This window comes from Hylobates moloch, unplaced genomic scaffold, assembly GCF_009828535.3.
Source record: "Hylobates moloch isolate HMO894 unplaced genomic scaffold, HMol_V3 SCAFFOLD_9, whole genome shotgun sequence".
Classification (NCBI taxonomy): Eukaryota; Metazoa; Chordata; class Mammalia; order Primates; family Hylobatidae; genus Hylobates; species Hylobates moloch.
This window is the reverse complement of record NW_026652284.1, coordinates 44240797-44261494: the sequence shown is the minus strand read 5'-3', so window position 1 is coordinate 44261494 and position 20698 is coordinate 44240797. Positions and strand designations below refer to the sequence as shown.

The 20698-nt window shown below is 42.1% G+C and overlaps 1 protein-coding gene across 3 annotated transcripts in view; it reads left to right on the top strand.

Annotated features, from left to right (window-relative positions):
- Nucleotides 1-20698, top strand: part of XKR4 (XK related 4) — a 419899-nt gene that overhangs the window by 245376 nt on the left and 153825 nt on the right. For all 3 annotated transcript variants that reach the window (XR_009214762.1, XR_009214761.1, XM_058443748.1), the window contains exon 2: nucleotides 7400-7599. Coding sequence is in view for 1 of the 3 variants with exons in the window: in XM_058443748.1 (XP_058299731.1) it covers nucleotides 7400-7599 (200 nt within the window). In the remaining 2 variants the exon portion in view is untranslated. The remainder of the gene's footprint in view (nucleotides 1-7399; nucleotides 7600-20698) is intronic.

Below are 20698 nucleotides of genomic sequence, written 5' to 3'. Positions count from 1 at the left end.
GCTTCCTAAGGGCAGGACTTCCAGGCTGATAGATGCAGCCTTATTCTAGAATATTTTCCTGTGTCATTCTTTGTAAGCTGGATCCATCAAGGAGTTGCTATGTTGTATAGAGGTCTTTCCTCCATCAAAAATTCAGGCATTTTAAAACTCCCCATCTAAAAGTAAAGTTTGACACGTGCTATAGCACAGATGAACCTTGAGGACATTATGCTAAATGAAATAAGCCAGTCACAAAAAGACCAATACTGTATGATTCCACTTATATCCAGAGAAGATATCCAGAGTAGTTAAATCCAGAGATTCATCCAGAGTTAAATCTAGAGAAGAGAGAAAGTAGAATGGTAGTCGCCAGGGGCTGGGGAAGGAGGGGAATGGAGAATTGTTGTTTGGTAGATACAGAGATTATGTTTTCTTTTATTTTTCTTTCTTTTTTTTTTTTTGAGACAGAGGCTCACTCTGTCACCCTAGCTGGAATGCAGTGGCACGATCTCAGCTCACTGCAACCTCCGCCTCCTGGGTTCAAGTGATTCTCCTGCCTCAGCCTCCCAAGTAGCTGGGATTACATGTGTGCGCCACCACATCTGGCTAATTTTTTATATTTTTGGTAGAGATGGGGTTTCACCATGTTGGCAAGGCTGGTCTCGAACTCCTGACCTCAAGTGATCCACGCACCTTGGCCTCCCAAAGTGCTGGGATTACAGGCATGAGCCACCATGCCCAGCCAGTGTTTCCATTTTCTAAGGTGAACAGACTTCTGAAGATGGGTGGTGGTGATGTTTGCACAGCAATGTGATTGCACGTCACACTCCTGAACTGTACACTTAAAATAATTAAGATGGTAAATCTTATGTTATATATAGTTTACCAAAATTAAAACAAAAAAACTCCCCATTCAGGACCTGAAAATAGCTTTTTTTATTTTTTTTTTGCCATCCTTGGTTTATAGATGTTTGAACTCTTTATGTGTAGTATTAGAAGGTTTGATTTTGTGTCTTATTATGTGAAACTCTGTGAAACCTAATACTGGTTGTTTCATTCTATTGGAAGAAACCTGTCACCAGGATCAGATTAACTGTGAGCTCAAGGTGCTACAAAAACAAACGTCTCATTGTACCAGAAGAGTTCAAGTCCCTGGGGAGCATGTTTGTAGCTTTTTAGCCTATAGAAGCAAACAGCTGGGAGTATACATAGCCTTCTCCTGGGAAAAAACTAAAAAGAAAATAGCTCAGGGAGGCATTTGTGGGAGTTCTACTGACTGTGGAGGTCCTGAATTTAAACCTTCTGTTAGAATTGCAAGGAAGTAGAGCATTTGTTCATTAATTTGTTTACTCCCTGCAAATGCTGTCTGTGCTTTCTTCACAAGATAGCCCACTCTTACATCTTCACACAGCCAACATCACTGGCCCCCCTGATCAAAGCCAGCATCTTTTCTCACCTGGATTATTGCACTAGTCTTCCAGCCAATGCCCCTACTTCTCTCCTGGCCCTACTATCCTTTATTTTCCATGCAATAACCAACTTTGTTAAAATGCAAGTCAGATTCCCTACTTTTCCATTCAAATCTGTCCAGTGACTTCCTGTTTCCCCTGGACAAAAACACAAAATTGCAAATATTGCATGTGTTCAATACATACTCATTGAATCCATAAAAGGATGCATGTTAATTGAATGCTTATTAATCATCAGACACTGAGCCAGATGTTTCTTTATAGGGGTACAAAGACAAATGACATTCTTTCCTCTCTGGGAGTTTATATTCTAGAATATGAGATGAACTCACAGATGAATACATACAAAAATAATGTTACTTTTCCCTGGTTAAAGTCTGAATAAAGATAGTTTGGGCTCAAACAATGGAATGGCCAGTTTTAGCTGGGTGGGGAGAGAGGCCAAGGGGGAGGGAATTCTTGAGTATTATAAAATAGTAGAGATTCCAGCGTGATAAGGAATGTGTAGAGGCATTCCAGGGCAGGAGAACCACATGAGCAAAGGCACGAGGTGTGGATTCATCTCCAAGGAGCAGGGAGTGTTTCAATGAGTGTGGGAACATAGAATATGGGATGGGGCATAGAAGTCAAAGGTTAGGAAGAAAGGTTAAACTAAAAGTTTTAAACTTAAATGCCTTCATTTGCATTGATTGACTTTACTGTTTTATCTTCTAGGCAGTGGGGAGTCATTGAGGTTTTAAAGGTGATGGAAATTGGATTCAATGTGTGTCACAGACAGGTCACACTAGAAGCAATGGGAAGAATCCATTAGAGTTTTCAAAGTCAATCAATAAATAGTAAGAACTAGCATTTACTGAATGCTTACTATCTATTAACACCAAGCTCTGTGCTGAGTCTTTCACTTTTATTACATTTAATTCTCAGGTCAACCTATGTGATTGGTACTGTGATTTTCCCCCTTTAAAGATGGACACATTAAGGCAGAGAGATTTTAAGCCCAAAGTCATACCATTAGTAGATTAAAGAACCAAAATAGAAACCCAAAGAATCTGACTTTAGAAAAGGGAGAGGAAAAGAAATATATTGAAGAGATAAAAGCTCCAGAATATAGTTACTAGATGTAAGTGGTAAAGGCCTAAAGTGTCCCCTAGATTTAGCTTGGACAACTTAATGGATGGAAGTGTCTTCCCAGAATAGCAAATGGGACAAATTTAGAAAGAAGGCTAACAAGGTGCTTTGAATATGTTTGTTTTTATATGATTGCGGGAAATGTGGAAAGCAGATGGGGACATGGATTTGAATCTCAGGTGAGGGTTGGAGTTTGAGATGCAGACTTGGAAATCACTAAACAGGGGAGGAGAAGTCATGGAGTGAACAAGATCAAACACTGATAGAAAAGCGTTAGGGTTGAATTGTGTCCTCCCTTACAGATATTGAAGTCCTAACCCCATAACTGTGAATGTGACCTTATTTTGGAAATAGAGTAAGATCTTTGTCATGATCAAGTGAAGATGAGATCACTGGGGTGACTCCTAATCGATACGACTGTGTAGTTATATAAAGAAGAAATTTAGACACAGAAACAGACACACACACAGGGAGAATGCCCTGTGAAGAAGACAGAGATTGGGACGATGCTTCTGCAAGCTGAGGAATGCTAAAGATTGCCAGCAAACCACCAGAAACTACTGAAGGGCGGCATGCAACAGACGCTTCCTTACAGGCTTCAGAAGGAATGAACTCTGATGACACCCTGATCTCAGACTTCCGGTCTTCAGAACTGGGAGATAATACATTTCTGTGATTTAAACCACAGTCTGTGACACTTTGTTAAAGCAGCTCTAGGAAACTAATACAAATAGGTTGCATATGCATGGAGTATTCAAGGATGATTGGTGATGATCGAATGGAGACTATTTATTCAAAAATGTGCCTGGCAGTCAGAGAATCAGAAAAGGCTATTCCAGGGCTATTCCAAGCATAAGTATGTGAACAGCCATGGAGGCAGAAGAAAGGAAACACCAGCAGTTTGCACTGAGCTCATCACAAGCTGCAGCCGTGGAGCTGTGGGAGAAAGAGATCTGCCCATGGAAGTCCCTGTAAAGTGCATGATAGCAAGCTTCACCTTAGAGTTCATACAGAGCAGCCAAAGGTTCAGGGGAATGATTAAATGCATTTTGTGTTTTAAAGTGGTATGTTCTGCAAATATGGTGACAATGGCAACATCATTCCTTAGTCTACCAAAATTATCGAATTAAAATAGGCAGAGCAACTAGGTTGACAAAACTGAAGAATTGTGATGATAAAACAGTGTTGAGATACCCCCATAATTACCTAGAGACAAATTAGTGACAACATATAAGAGCCAATGTGATATCAACACCCATGCAGGAGAAAGTAGAGAGAAGACCTTGAGAACCAGATACTCCCTAGGAAGTGCCCTGAACCAAGCTCAGAGGAGGAGGAGAGACATGGAGGGAGGGTGTTCTCAATGATCCAATGCAGGGGTGAGTCCGAGGAGGCCACAGTGCAATCAAATCTGATGCTACTGGATCAGGCTGCGTCCTTTAATCCCATTAACTAAGAAACTGAAGGCCTTTCCCAAACAAGGCTCCATACTGAGGAGAATCTGCTGGGAATAGATTCCAAACTGAGCAGGACAGGGACAACCACAAAACATGAAAGAGAATGTCCAAATAAAAGGGGGGAGGAGCAGAGGCAGCTGATAGCAGAAAGTAACAAGTGATTCTATTTACCACTTCATGAGAACACCAGAAGAGTGTGTTAGAGCTGTAAAACCAGCTCAGCTATCCTGGCCCACTCATCCCTCCTAAAAGTATAGGAAACTAAATTAACTTTTAAAACTTAGCAACAAGAAAATTATCAATTATTACAATGAAAAGAAAGTAAGAAAACTAATGATGTTTCGGTAGACAATGAAACAAAAAAAAAACGCATGCACAAAATGGATAAAAATCATAAGCAAATACTTCTAAATTAGCTGAAAGAAAATTTTAAAATTGTAAAAGCTATGAAGAACAATATAAATCAGAATTTGAAAAAATTCATAAAAGAAATAAGTAGAAAAAAGTAGTATTTGACACAAAGGATGATGGATAGAACTCATCAGTATAGAATTTTTTTTTTTTTTTTTTTTTTTTTTGAGATGGAGTTTCGTTCTTGTTGCCCAGGCTGGAGTGCAATGGCATGATCTCAGCTCACTGCAACCTCCGCCTCCCAGGTTCAAGTGATTCTCCCGTCTCAGCCTCCCAAGTAGCTGGGATTACAGGCGTGTGCCACCACACCCAGCTAATTTTTGTATTTTTAGTAGAGAGGGGGTTTCATCATATTGGTCAGGCTGGTCTTGAACTCCTGACCTCAGGTGATCCGCCCACCTCAGCCTCCTAAAGTGCTAGGATTACAGGTGTGAGCCACCATGCCCAGCCTAGAATTTTATATTTAAAAAAAAAAAAAAGCAGGACAGAAATGAAAACTCAACTAGAAGGGATATGGCACTATACACACACCATAGTGAGAAGATGAATAGAAGATGGAGAGGAGGAAAAATCAAAAAGAAATTTGAGATTAGAAGGATTCAAAAGAAACTGTTAGACACAGAATAAAGAAGATATAGCATATATAATCAATAGGAGGCACCCAAGAAGAAAGACAAAGCAATGGATTAGAAAAAATACTGAATGCTATCATTCAAGAAAAATTAAAACTACACATGGAAACCTGAAGCTATATAATGAAGATACACATCACAGTCTTCAGAAAATGGATGCAGAACAGCCGATATCAAGGTGCATTCTAATAAAACCATAGATCTCTAAAAAGAAACAAAATATGCTTGGGACTTCCAAGCAAAAAGATCAAGTAGCTTATAAGAGAATGAGTGTCAGATTTCTATCAGACTTTTCCATAAGAACACTAGGCTAGTAAACAACGAAGTGACAGATTTAAAGGGCTCAAATAAGTAAATTGCAGATCTTGGACCTTGCATGGAATATGCATGAATTCCACATCCATCCAACCTAAGCTTTCAGTGAAAAGCTTGCCTGGATTTTCTGCTCCTGCACTTCCTTGTTGTATCTCTGCTATCCTTCGCTCTTGACATGTGAAAATCTTTGCACTAGGTAAATGCAGTTCATTCACAGACTCTAAAAGTGGGTACCAATCTCCAACTAAAACTGTGAAACTTTTGGGTCTGTGTAACCAAAACAGCCTATACTCACCCACGGCAAGATTGATAGCTACATACTGTTATAAATATGCAAGAGCTCAGGAAATATTATCCCTATGTACCTTTCTTGAGGGATCTACCAGACAGCAAGCTCCAGACAACCAAATTCTGTAGAGACATTGGCAAGAGAGCTGGAGAAGTATTCTAACAAGTAAGTAAAGAAGGATGATGGACTCTGAATATCACCATTTTGCAACCTTGATTGCAATATCATCAGTGTATGGTAAGATCATAAAATAGAACTAATTCTGATGTGCTTCCTGATGAAAGTACACAACATCACCTGCCAAAAACAGTCGAACTTGAAGCTGATCAAAATTCTGACACTAATTGCCCATTTGCAGAAAACACAAAGGATAGATATGTTAACCACACCGTGCAAATACAATCATTAAAATCAAGACAAAGAAAACATGCAAGAAATTCAAAAGGACATGGAAGGATAATCCATGTCATAAAAAAGACTTAAGATACATACCAAATAATCATCTTATGTGGATCCTGTTTGGACTGCATTTCAAACAAACTTAAAAAATTGTGATAATCAGGAAAATATGAACATTGAGTATTTGATACTATTAAGAAATTACTGTCTTTATTTGTGTGATCACAATATTGGTTTTAAAATTATTTTAAATAAAATACTTATAGATGAAATAATGTGATGCCCGGGGTTTGCTTTAAAATAATTTGGTGACAGGATGTAAGTGGAGGTACAAATAAAAAAGATTGGCAATATGTTGATAACTCCAGTTGACCCTTGAACAATACAAGTTTGAACTGTGCAGGTCTACTTATAGGCAGATGTTATTCCAGGTCTACCACTCCTGAGACAGCAAAACCAACCCCTCCTCTTCCTTCTCAGCCTATTCAATGTAAAGATGATGACGATGAAGACATTTATGATCCACTTCGACTTAATGGATAGTTAATATATTTTCTTTTCCTTATGATTTTCTTAATATTTTCTTTTCTCTTTATTGTAGGAATACAGTATATAATACATATAGAAAATATGTGTTGATAGACTGTTTATGTTATCAGTAAGGCTTCCAATCAACTATAGGCTATTAGTGAAGTGGAGAGTCAAAAATTATATGCAGATTTTCAACTACATTGATATCCCAACCCTCATTGTTCAAGGATCAACTGTACTTACACTGAGTGGAAGGGTATAGTGGATGCATTACTTTATTTTTTTCTCCTTTTGTATATGTTGGGAATTTTCAATAATAAAAAGTGGTTTTTTGAGGCATAAGAAGGTTTATATGCACATACATTTTGGTACTTCAGACTTTCATTCTGTCCTAGGAGAAATCCCCTCATGAACACTGTTGAGCACATAAAGAAACTGACAAAAAAGAATGTATGTAGATCTTTAAGGTAGCAAACTCATTCTCCACCTGATTTTCCACCACATTCCACCTCACACTTCTTCATATTGCAATTGAGCAGAATGTCTTTATGAGGACTAAAATTGCAGTGACTTCTCAAAGTGAGCATTTACAAATATGGGTACTCTTAAGCAGTTACAGGATTGACAAATTACAGGATTGTAACTTTGAACTTTAACTCATAAGCCCGCAAGGTAATTACTTCTTGTGCTTGCTTGCATATGGTGGCTTGCAGAAAAGAACAACCCTGGAGTTTGAATTATAAACTATCATCACTCATCTCTTTCTTATTCTCCATGTTTTCTCTCTAGATATTTCCACACAATATACTTAGGTATTCGAAGCCGACAGAGTGGGGAGAATGACAGATGGAGGTTTTACTGGAAAATGGTATATGAGTATGCGGATGTGAGTATGCTGCATTTGCTAGCCACCTTTCTGGAAAGTGCTCCACAGCTGGTCCTGCAGCTCTGCATTATCGTACAGACTCATAGCTTACAGGCCCTCCAAGGTAAGGACTTGCAATTTGGTTTCTGAATTTGGGGAAAGATTGACTGTCTACTTTGTCACAATCCGAGGAACTGTCCTAATGCCCTTTGTTGACACAGGCCTGTGAAATGTCTGCTGTTTTACATGTGTTTTGTGAATGATGCATGATGTTTTCCTACCATTGCTTCTCATGACTGATTAATTGAAAGACAGTGTATTTTTGCTCTCCAGCTGTCCTCTTAGTAGGAAAAAAAAAATCTTTATGATTTTACACTTTGTCGATGTGGGGATAGAGTCGGTCAACTGAGGCTTTCGGGTTTTTACAATGGAATAATTTCCAAAAGTTGCAAAGAAAGCAATAACTCTCTCTGTCTCTAATATACATATGTGTGTATGCATGTGTGTGTGTGTATATGGTATTAGAGTAATTCCTACTATTTCCTTTTGATGTTGAGAGAGAGAGACAATGAGAAAAAAGAGACTAAAAGGAAATGGTAGAGATTACCCTAATATTTAAAGGAAGAAGGTCATAAAGGAAAAAAAAGTTGTGAATGTTTATTAATATTTATATACTATGAAGTTTTATAAAATGGATATTATTATCAGATTAATATCTTTGTGCTTTCTCGTATTTGATGATCTCATCAGTAGGACTATTCCAGTTACGGCAGAGCTGCCAGGCATTTCCTTAGAGCCTGCTGCTCAAATCCTTTCTAGAATAAGGCAGCAAGAAGATTAGACAGATTGGTGGGTAAGCAGGTGAATACATGGGCACACAGATGATGGATAAGAGGGCACTTTCTAAGGAAAGCATTTCCTATTAATTTGTCAATCCTGTAACTAAATAGACGCTGTTACACAGTTAATGTATTGTAGGGTGCTCGTTTTGTTTGGATCTCAGCAGGGCCTCTGCGCTCCCCTCTGGGCACATGCTGCTCCCTTGTGCTGGGTCATGCTCCAACTTGAGTTTTGTTCTGGTTGGTCTGGGGAATCTCCTCACTGTCCTTATAACTTTTTATGGCATGGAGCATGCTAGTTGAAGCTGAGTGCTTTAATCTGGGGGACAGAATCAGGGTGCATGTTACCTGTATAGGAAAAGGAAGAGAAAATGTGTACTGGTAGCTGGTGACCCATTTATTCATAGATTCCTGGCCCAACCCTGGTTTCACACTAGAATAGCTTTGGTCCAAGAAGTTTGAGAAGAAGGCCAAAGAGATCCACAATGTATGTTTCTCAACTGCTAGACAGCAAATTGGAAGAAGAGGAAAGTGGAGTCTTTGTACAGAAAAAGAGAAAAGCATGGAGTAGGCAGAAGGCCGTGTGAATTAGTTGTGGATGACTGTTTCGTTGTGTCTGGTGGTTGAAGACCATGAGCTGGGCATGCAGAGGCCTGGCTCTGGCTGTCTCACTACCTCACTATAAAACCTTGCACAGCCACTTAATCTCTCTGGGCCCTAGGTTGCTCAAATGTAAAGGTCACAAGTTAAACTGGATGATTTCCAAACTCCCTGACAGCTCTATTCAATCTTTGAATCAATGAATTCCCAATAGGCATATAATGCCAGGTATATGCTTTAGGAAATGATCTGTAAACCAGAATACAAATGAAATTGAAAGGCAACATCAAGCTAAATCTCTGTCAGAGAATTTAGTGCTCATCTCCAAAACAACTTGGCAACTCCTTAGTACAATTATACAATTGGGAACTCTCTAGAGGGAGAAAATCCAGGAGCACATCTGGAGGGTTGCAAGTCACCTTCTGGTGGCCTGAGGTCACTGAGTATCTCTACTAGTTTTCTAAAAGGTTTGGAAAATTATAGAGAGATTTTTCTTCCAAAGATGATGGAGATAGAGAAGGGAAGGTGAGAAAGAAATCTGAGAAAATGAGGTCACATTTTCAGTTTAAGAATGATACATAAAATTGTACAGAAAAAAAAATGAGGAAAATGCAGTCCTTAGTCTTCATCGGATTATTCGTCCTAAACATATGAACCAAGAGTTGAGTTGCGTTTTTTGAGTCTTTGGCTCTTTCCTGACATCTAGTGTCCCCAGCTAACCGATTAAGCTTGACACATATACGTCAGGTGTACCGCAGGCATTGAATGCCAGACCCCGTCCTTAGCCAAGGCAAGCCTTGCTGTCAAGTTTCAGAATGGTGTAAGGAAACTAGGTTCTGTTTCACTCCAAAGGTGGCCAAAAGACAGGCTGATCCAAATATCACTAAGGATCAATGCAAGTCATTGAGTCAAGAGGAGGAATAAGCCCACTATGTTGATCTTATTGCTACTGATTTTTTAACAAGGGAGGTGGGTAGACAGTTGTGTTACAAAACAAAGAGTGAAAACATCTGACAGTAGAAAACAACGACAAACCCTCCAGCCAACGAAGACCAGCCTAGGCAACACTCTGTGATTCCTTTTGCATTTTGAAGAGAAACCTGTCTTCAGAGGGACAGCTTCTAAATACCCCTCTGCTGATAGATGATCCCACTTACAAACAAACCAGCTGATAAATTAAATTGATGTGAGTTCTAAGAACAGAGCTGTTCCTCTTTAGGAAAAGAAAAATAAATGTGATAACCTAGTTTGACATGTATTTTCATACATCTTCAATGGTTAAAAAAAAACAATTATTGGGATTTACATGTGAAAACATAGCCCTCTGCTATGAATGTAAATAATCAATAGGCATGAAATCTGTAAAGGATTTGCAGATAGCTCTGAATTAAAATCTCTAAAACATTCTTATTTAGCAGGGAGAGAATGGTCACTCTGCATGTGACTGTCTAAAATTACTATTTTTTAGGATAGAAGGAAAATTGCTCTTTAAACCCAACTTCAACCATTCACCACTCTCTGCAGTGTTTTTAAAACAATAAGAAAAATCAGACAAGAAATATGACATTTTATAACTGATGTTAGGTATTGTATTCTCTTCATGGAAGCTGGGTAGCCCTAGAACACTGTCAGCTGCTTCTCCTTCCTTATGTAGTCACTCAGTCAGAGGAGACTCCCCATGCTGGAGGCTGACAGGCCCAGGGAGCATAATTGTTCCTCCATTTGCACTGGCCCAAGAGGGACAGTTTGGCATCTGTTCAGAGGGCAGGAATCAGGGCAAAGCTGAGTCTCAAACCTGAATATGCAGCTCTTCACGCTCCACAGTCACCTTGGACATATTACAGGTCAGTAGCTACCCTCCATGGGATCTGGGATGTCCCAGAGCCAGCTCCCCCTGGAGTATAAGATACACATCAGGGAGGCCCGACTGCATGCACGGCTGTACCTGCACAGGGTAGTGCTCACTGTACTTCCAGAGAGTTTCCAGTTTACACGTCGTTATGGTTTTCCAATCCCAATCCCTTATCCTCACTAGGAGAGAAGGGGAGAAGGAAGAGGGATGTTGAGAGGGGGAGAGGAGGGCAGGCAGGAAGGAAAGTGGGATGGGGAGAAGGAGGGAGGGAGACCCCACTCGACCGCGGAGATGCACCATGGCATTTCTGTTAGTGTCCACGTGGAGGGTGCTGCTCTCTACCTGTTTAGTGATTGTGCCAAAGATGCTGAGGAAGATGTGGTCCGAAGCCTGTCAGTTGTATCTTCCAGCAAAATCCCACTCATTCATTTCATCTCATTTCTACTGTGCTCCCCTGGCTGGACCACACACACCCCCACCCAGACCCCTGTGGATAGCCCACAGCTTCATCCTCACCCATGCCCTCTTCATTCCCTTCTCCTTGGAGCGGTCCTAGAGCCGCTTAGACTCTAATCTAAACTACTTCAGTGGTCCCCTTGGCACTCATTAAAGTTAAACAAGATTCCTGAGCAAGTTCCAAGGCCTTTGTGTCACAGCCTTCTCCTCATTAGTCACCGCTCTGCAACCACGCTGCACTCCTCTCTGTTCTGAAAATGTTCCCATTTCTCTCCCACCTCCAGGCCTTTGCACCTGCTATTAACCTCTCCAGAATATTCTCGTCCCCTCTCTCTTAGCCTGTCTAGTTCTTACTCGTCCTGCAGAATTCAGCTTAACCTCCTCAGAGTATCCAGTCCTAACTGCTCGTTCACATTTTTATTTCCATATTAGTATTTCCTCAAGGTGTCCTGAACTTCAGCCCCTAATCTCAGGCAATTTTCTTATCGTCATTAAGCCTCAATTTGCCCATGAATACTGAGGGATAATAATAGTGCTAATTCATAGGATTGTAGAGATTAAATGAGAGAGTACACACTAAGGATTCGGCAGACCCTTGGCCCATCGCATAGGGCTTCTTAGGCTTGATCTTGCAGAAATCTACCAGGGAATCTTATGGAAAAGCAAATTCTCACTGAGTAGGTCTCAGGTGGGGCCTGAGTTTTAGAACAGGGAAATAACAGGTGAAGAATTTGATGGCATGTGAAAATAGGAAAAACAGTTCAAATTTGAGCTCATGAACCCTGAATTAAGGGGTGTGTGTTAGAAAGGAAGTGCAAGAAACATTGTGAAGAGAGAATGGTCAGGTATTTTGACAGACAGAGCATGGACCGAAAGGGACTGAAGCTTGAGTCCATTTGACTGAGAGAGAACCTGGTAACAATAAAACCAAGCAGGTCAGCAGGAGCAGCCACTTAGCAGGAGAGCATTTTAGACATTTTAAGCCTGAAATGGTGGAGGACAATCAAGTTAAAAAGTCTTGAGACTGCAAAAACAAAGACAGCTTAAGATAAGTCACCCAGAATTTCAGACCTCCATGTCTGTCTAAATGACGCCAGCAAAGGTAGAAGGCTCATGGTCAGAGTTACCCCATCTGGACTTTTGGATGACCCCAAGAACCTGTAAAATGAGCAGTCAGTTTTAGTTTTGTGATTGTCATATTATGAATAGTTTATTTTGGTTGCATAAACTCAGCCTCCCATGATTGGCAGAGAAGATACCAGTTCATGTACAGACAATGGTCCACAGCCTTCCTCAGCAACACAGTGTTGCTCAGAGCTCCCTGGGGTCAAAGGGTATGCTCCCCAGAGCAGCCCGGAACACCATGTAGAATCACAGCACATCACCGATGCTCTCAATGAGGGTGTATAAACGACAGCCCAGGCTGAGTACAGCACAGTCACCTGGCTGCCCAGGGGAAACATTGTGCGGAAATAATGCTTCCTTGTAGAGGAATCATCTAAGCCAAACAAACAAACAAAAATCTGGCCTTCACTAGATGAATTGGTTGAGTGCCAATCTACCAACCTAAATGTTTCCACTTTTTCCAGAAGGCTTTATTCTTTGTTTCCCATTGCTACCTTATCACTAATGGAAAATCTCATCCTACACCCTAAGTGTATTTAGCTGGGGTGTGCTGAGTGAGTTGACAACAAATGCCATCCCACAGGCCATGTGCCCAGGAAAGCTTTACTGAACAAAAACGAAAAACACTAACTTCTCATTCCTTCATATTTCAGAAGAATATGAAAAAAACTCCTTTTGCCAACAGTTTATCCTGAATACTTTGTGAAAGGAAAAGGGAAACAGGGAGCTGGAAGGGGTTTCTAATTATTCCTCTCCTGTCTTGCATCCTATGAGGCTGCACAGGAAGTCGGAAGTAAAGTTGTCCTCAAATATCCGGCAAACACTGTTACCTGCTAACTAGGGTAACCAAGAAATACCTGAATTGTGAAAAATACCTCATTTGTCCTCTCCTGTTGAACACTCTTGAGACCTAACACTGGCTTGCAACTTGCCCCACCTCATCGCGAAGCAGATGGAGACAGGTCTCAGCCTGTCTCCAGCCACATTTAAATGACCTGGGTTAGAGAAAATCCCAGTCACCCCTGTGCCCAAGGCCTTCTTCATTTGCCCTGCACCACTGTCTTCTACTGTGCCTGCCCCTACCTCTGGATTCTGCAGAGGGGGAAGAGTGCAGGCGAGAGTGCCAGTCTGTGAGGGGTCTAGGCTCCAAGTCCCTCTGGATCTGCCTACTCTGCAGTTGCTATTATCGTAGTTAATTAACACATTTATTGAAAGCCTGTTTGTGCATGATGGTGTGTGAAGCTCTGTGCAACATTTGTATTAAAGAAGTTCACTTTTTACTAAAAGTTTATAATGTGACGCTATAAACAACACGACAGAACATATTTAGAAACACCCATTTATCTGGGTGCATTCCAGACTGAGTGGTGCCATTTTGTAGAAGGATCAATAGTTTAATTAGTTAGGTTAATTAGTTTAAAATGAGAGAGGGGCTTACAGCACTTCCAGCTCACCTGCTCAGGGAACGGGCCAGGCATCTTCTGCCTGAGCAGCCCTGTGTCCATTGTCAGACGGTTCTGATGGACTGAATCACACAGTTCCGATTGCACAGTTCTGACATCCTTGATGGTGCTGGAAGGAGCAGGAAGGCAGCATCAAGGACGTCTGGTCCCCGCCTCTACCTGACGCGCGAGTCTTTGCTCAAATCCAACTTTGCCCAGCACATTCCACCCCAGGGTCCACCGCCTCAGCTGGAAGGATGCTCATCATCGAGAGACTCCTACGGGAAGAGCCCCCCTCTCCAGCTCTGCTCAGGCCACGCCCTACTCCTTCTGTAGAGTTTTCTCCCCAATACCCCCAGGACATTGAATATCATGCCAAGCAGGTTGCTTTTAGTCCCCAGGGAGAGTTGTCTCCTCAAGCTGAGCTATGCACTCCGCCAGAGTCAAGTTGGGTGTCTGAAACTGTTTCTTTCAATGTCCTTCTTATTGTTCGTTTGGTTGGGTGGTTTTTTTTGTTTTGTTTTGTTTTGTTTTGTTTTGTTTTGTTTTGTTTTGTTTTGTTTGTTTTGTTTTGAGACAGAGTCTTGCTCTGTTGCTCAGGCTGGAGTGCAGTGGTGTGATCTTGGCTCACTGCAATCTCTGCCTCCTGGATTCAAAAAATTCTCCTGCCTCAGCCTCCTTAGTAGCTCGGATTACAGGCGCCCGCCACCACGCCTGGCTAATTTTGTGTTTTTAGTAGAGATGGGATTTCACCATGTTGGCCAGGCTGGTCTCTTGACCTCAGGTGATGCGCCCACGTCGGCCTTCCAAAGTGCTGGGATTACAGGTGTAAGCCACCACGCCCGGCCATTGTCCTTTTTATTGTCAACTTAGGTTTGCATTACATAGTTTAATTAGTTAGGTTAATTAGTTTTATTAGTATTATTAACAGAAAAACTGATGAAATATACTGTGAAAGAGTTGTTTCTATGAAATGTACATTGACAGCTTTTGAAAAATTGGGTAGGACCAGAGCAAAGTGATGTGTTTAATCCAGTTGCATCACAGCCTCAGGACCCCTGGGAGGACCTTTTGGCTGCCCTGGGATGTGGTGAATGAGGCTGCAGCTGGCTCTACTCCCCCGCAGCTTGCTGTGCGCGCTGCCTGCCACTGGCCCTCCATGCACGATGCTCACTAGGGTGGCAGGCACAGTCTTCCAGTGAATACAAACCACTGGGCTTTGTTGTTGTATGGCAGATCATTAGCTGCTGGATTTTGCTTTTTATGATAATATATCAAGTAGCATACCACCCCAGACCAGGAAAGTAGAACATGTTAGATATTTTAAAAGAAGGGGGCCTGAAGCAGTGGCTCACGCCTGTAATCTCAGCACTTTGGGAGGCCAACGCAGGCAGATCACCTAAGGTTGGAAGTTCCAGACCACCCTGACCAACATGGAGAAACCCCGTCTCTACTAAAAATACAAAAAAATTAGCCGGGCGTGGTGGCGCATGCCTGTAATCCCAGCTACTTGGGAGGCTGAGGCAGGAGAATCACTTGAACCCAGGAGGCGGAGGTTGTGGTGGGCCGAGATCGCACCATTGCACTCCAGCCTGGGCAACAAGAGTGAAACTTCGTCTCAAAAAAAAAAGGGATTTAGATCAAGGAATGGGCGGCACAGGTGCTGGGAGGGTGAGAGGATGAAAAGTGATGCTCATGAAATCAAGAGATTCGTAACTGAAGGAAGAAGCTCTCATCTGTAGGGCTAGAGGAGTGAAGGAAGAGGGCTCAGACCTCTAGGGAAAGGTACTGCCTAAGGGGTGCTGGGTAACAGAAGGGGTGCAACCTCGCAGCCACGGGGACTGCCATGGAGCCAACCAGGCAGTGAGGGGGTGGGGCGCACCTGGAGCATTCCTGCTGCGGAGGGCACAGGCCGGCTGCTGCTGCCTCTCCTGGGCTGGGACGAGGCTGGGGCCGGGAATGCCAAAAGCAGCGGTGGGCTGGAGACAGGCGCTGTGGAGGCCCAGTGATAATAGGATGCTGATCTGTAGAGGAAACCAGAAAGTCTCTTCTCCTCTCCTCCCACCTTCCAACCTCCCACCTCCCACCAGTGCCACCTATTGGCAGAACCTACTGGGCAGCCAGCCAGTCAGGGAGTCCGGAAGGGGGTCTGCAGAGTCCCCCCTTTCGGGTGGAGGGAGCTGGCACACACTTCCCATTCTGTTTTGTGACTTGCATCTGCTCCCAGCTGAGAAACTTGATAACCAAGCTTGTTAAAGCTATTTCTGAGTAACAGTTGGAGGTGAAGGCCTGAAAGGCTATGGTATGAGACAAAAGCAGGCGCTCTAGATCATGGAGGTTGTGCCATGAAAACGCCCAGGCAGCCAAGTCTGGCAACGGACATGTTCTTCCTTAAATGTATGACCACAGACCTCACGTGGCCACTCAACATTGTCCAGCAAGCCTACCTTATGTCCCCCTTGAAATTCCGTTTCCTGCTCCAAAATGAACTGCTTCCTACTTTCCCTGGTGGCCTCACGTTCCAACGGTCTGTCTCCAGTATTCTTAACCTGATTTCAGTAAGAAAATAGAAGCAATAAAACAAGAGCTATTTTATTTTCTCACTCATATGTCCTGCCTTTCCTCTGAGAATATGCTGCCTCCCAGCTAAAGTCCATCTCTTCTACCCTGGAGTCCACTGCCACCTGCTCAAGCACCTTGTTCGTGGAATTACCCTCTCTCTCCCTATTCTGCATTATCAGTTTTTCCTCACTCCTGCATCACTGCCATCATCACATAAACATGCTGTAATCAAGAAAAAATGGACCACGCCACCAACCACTACCACATTACTTTCTTGCTCTTCACAAACTGCTTGAAAAATTCATCTTATCCTGTCTCCTCTTCCTCACTTCCTATCCTCTATTTTTGTTTCGTAGTTTTTAAACATTGTTTTCAAGTGTAACATATATACAGAAAAGTACACAGTTGTGAGAAACTACTCCCAAGGTCAAAGGAAGAGCATTTTCAGCATCACGGAAGCCCTGCTCTTACCCCCTCCTTACCTGCATGCCCACTGTTCTACGTGTGATCACTATTTGAAAAAATTAGTTTTGCAGGTTTTTGACCTTTATATAAATAGAAACATACATTATTGTGTGTGTGTGTGTGTGTGTGTGTGTTTCTGGATTCTTTTATTTAGTGTTCTGCTTGTGAGATATGATTCCATGTAACTGTAACCCATTCATTTTCATTGCTCTACAATAATTTATTGTAAGAATAAATCTCTGTCCGTTTTGTGGTTGTTGATAGACACTGGTTTGTTTTCAGCTTAGGAGTATTATGGTTAATGTTACTGTTGAATGTTTTTAATGTCTTTAATACTTGTGCACACCTATTACTTCTGGGTTCATACCTAAGAGTGAAATTGCTGAGTCATGGGGTACAGACAGGCACACTGAATGTGAGTAGATGATGCCAAAGAGTTTTCCAAAGTGCTGGTACCAATTTATATTCCTACCGCAGTGTGTGTCTTGAGATTGCTCCAAATCCACTCCAAAACGTGGCATTATGAGTCCTCTGAATTTTACACATGGTTTAGTATCTCAATGTGACTTTAATTTGCATCTCCTGATAATAATCAAACTGAAAAGTATCTTTCATTCTTCTTTTTCCTCACCCCCGATCCAGTCCATCAGCAAGTCCTGTCTGCTCCACCTCCAAAACACATCCCAAATCCGACCACAGTTTGCCGCCTCCACTGATAACACCCTCTCCAAACACCAGCTCAGTTACCCTTCTCCAGTGAACTGGTACCCGCCTTCACCTTTTCCCACAGCCTACTTGCCACACAGCAGCCTTAGCGATGCATTTTGTTTTGTTTTTGTTTTTGTTTTTTGTTTTTTGAGACAGAGTCTCACTTTGTCACCCAGGCTGGAGTGCAGTGGCACGATCTCGGCTCACTGCAACCTCTGCCTCCCAGGTTCAGGCGATTCCCATGCCTCAGCCTCCCAAGTAGCTGAGACTACAGGTACACGCCACCACACCGAGCTAATTTTTGTATTTTTAGTAGAGACAGTGTTTCACCATGTTGGCCAGGCTGGTCTTGAACTCCCGACCTCAGGTGATCCACCCGCCTCCCAAAGTGCTGGGATTACAGGTGTGAGCCATGGTGCCTGGCCCACAGTGATCTTTCTATCACTTCACTGCTCTTCTTAAAACTCCCTGGGGACTTCTTGCTGCAATTAAATGAAGTACAAACTGGTGACAGGCATGTGACAAGGCCCCCACTGTGAAGCCTCCAAGTCTCCCCACTCTCCCGCTGGCTCGTGTGAGTCCAGCAGCCCTGGCTGGCCGTCCTCTGTCTCTGAGGCAGGCCCTGGCTGCTGCCCCATCAAGGACCCTGCATTTGCTGGACCATTGCCCTTTCACTCTCCCAGGCCTTCACATAGCTCATCCCTCTCCAATCAGGATGGGACTCCAACATCACTCCTAAAACACACAGCTCTCCCCCTTCCCACAGACGCCCCCATCTACTTACTCTGCGTGATTTTCTCTTTGGACTTTTGAAATTCTATTCATCCATATGTTTTATTATTATTCTCATCACCTTTACTAGAGTGTGAGCACCATGAAGCAAGGAGTAGAGAAAAAGGCCTGTAACATGGAAGGCACTCAAAAGGCCTCTGACTGAAGAATGCTGACAGGTTTTTACCATCTCCAGAAGCTACTTCAGTTTGTATTGACTTTTCAGTTGGACTAGCCAATACAGACTGCTCACAAATTCCTGTGGAATGTCACAGTGTTATTTTATATAGAGGAAAGGACCCAATATAAGTTCCCCTTCTCCAAGTACTGTATTTGTAAAACTTTTACATATTTGGAATTTTTTAAATATTCACCTTTATTTCCTATTACACATATTATTAAAGATAAAATAGAAAACCCAAGTATGCGTGAAGGAGAAAGTATAAATCACCTTCCTGCCACTCAGAAATGAAAATCTTGGCTGGTTATGGTGGCTCACACTTATAATCCTAGCACTTTGGGAGTCCAAGGCAGGAGGATTGTTTGAGGCCAGGAGTTTGAGACCAGCCTGAGCAACACAGCAAGACCCCATCTCTACAAAAGAGAAAAGAAATTAGCCAGGTGTGGTGGTGCATTCATGTAGTCCCAGCTACTTGAGAGGCTAAGGTGGGAGGATGCCTTGAGGCTGCAGTGAGCTGAGACCATACCACTGCACTCCAGCCTAGGGTACAAGCATGATGCTGAGAAAGGAAAGGAAAGGAAAAGAAAAGAAAAGATGGGAAAAGAAAAGAAAGAAGGAAGGTAAGGGAAAGGGGGGGGGGACAGAGAGAGAGAGAAAGAAAAGAAAAGAAAGAAAAGGGAAGGAGAGAGGGAAGGAAGGAGAAAGAGAGAGAGAAGGAAAGGGAAGGAAGGAAGGGAGGGAGGGAGGGAGGGAGGGAAAGAGAATAAAAATCTTGCCCCTAAGAAATAATTAAGAATTATATTTTGTTGCTTATCTGTGTAAACTTATTTAATGTTTTAATATATATTACATTAAAATAGAGTCAATATTGGATACCAGTTTCTGTCCTTTTTTAATAATGCATCACAAACATATATTCATAATAATATATATATTTCTTCATTTTTAATGACCACATAACATACCAATATATGGATTATCCTTTTCTTTCTGAGTAGTTTTCTATTTCTGAAACCATAAGTTATTATATAGATTTGCTGTAATAAATAATGCTATGATAAACACATTAAGAACTAAATCTTAGCTGGCTTCAGTGGCACATGTCTGCAGTCTCAGCTACTCAGGAGGCTGAGGCGAGAGGATTACTTGAGCCAAAGAGTTCAGGGCTGCAGTGAGTTATGATTGTACCACTATACTCCAGTCTGGGTGAAAGAGCAAGACCCCCATCTGTAGGAAAAAAAAAAGCACTAAATTTTTGTAGCAAGCCTTAATTATTTCTTAAAAATAAATACCTAAAAGTGGAACTGCCGGATTCAAAGGCAAGCAGGCTTTCAAAGTTTTTTATTATATAATGTCAAATTGGTCATTTTGATGACTATGAAGAGCTCTGTAACATCTCAAGTTTCTGATACAAATGCCCAGGAAGTCAGTGAGGTCAGTAAAGGTGACAAAGGCTGAGAATGGGGCAAATCCCTTGAGATTTAGGAAAGAGCTCTTAATAGTGCCCCATCTGAATGTAAAGGGCATAATTCTCAGAAGTGTTCTAATTTCTTCCCTTGTTACTTTATTGTATCCACCTTCATAATAAGCTTTATTAAATTTATTAAGTAGCATTAGTTCATTAGTAATGAAAGAAAATTGTAAGAGCAGCTTCATCAGAGACTTGATTTGAACCAAAATTATAAGGAGAATAGACATAAGCTCCTCAAAACACTTCACAAAAGTCTGACCAATGAGAAGTTGTGAAGAGCCAAACTTATAAAAATTAGGAGCAGCAGCCCCTACATTGGAGAGTTGTGATTTTTTTCTTTGTCTTTCTAAATATATTACATTTATCCAATAGCACTTAGTGCTAAGCCCTCAGGGGATAAAAGAAAGATGACAGCTCCTCCCTGCCAGGTGCTGGAAAATTCCGTCGAGATGCACAAACAAGCATGGCAGCATGATGGGGACAGCACTCCAGGGCACTCGCACATTCCTTCCCAACACAGTGGAACCACCACACTCAGCACAGAGCAGGCCATCCTGGGTGTTTGTTGAACAGAGGCAAGAATGGACACCTGGTATGTGACAAAGCCCTATGCTAGGCAAGATAGACACAAAGACACAGCCCCTGCTCTCCAAAATTTCAGTCTAATGGAAAAGAGAGACCAAAACATTATTAGAAGTCAACGTGCTGTGTCCTAGTGGTGGTCACTTTGAGGTCCTTTGGTGACACAGAG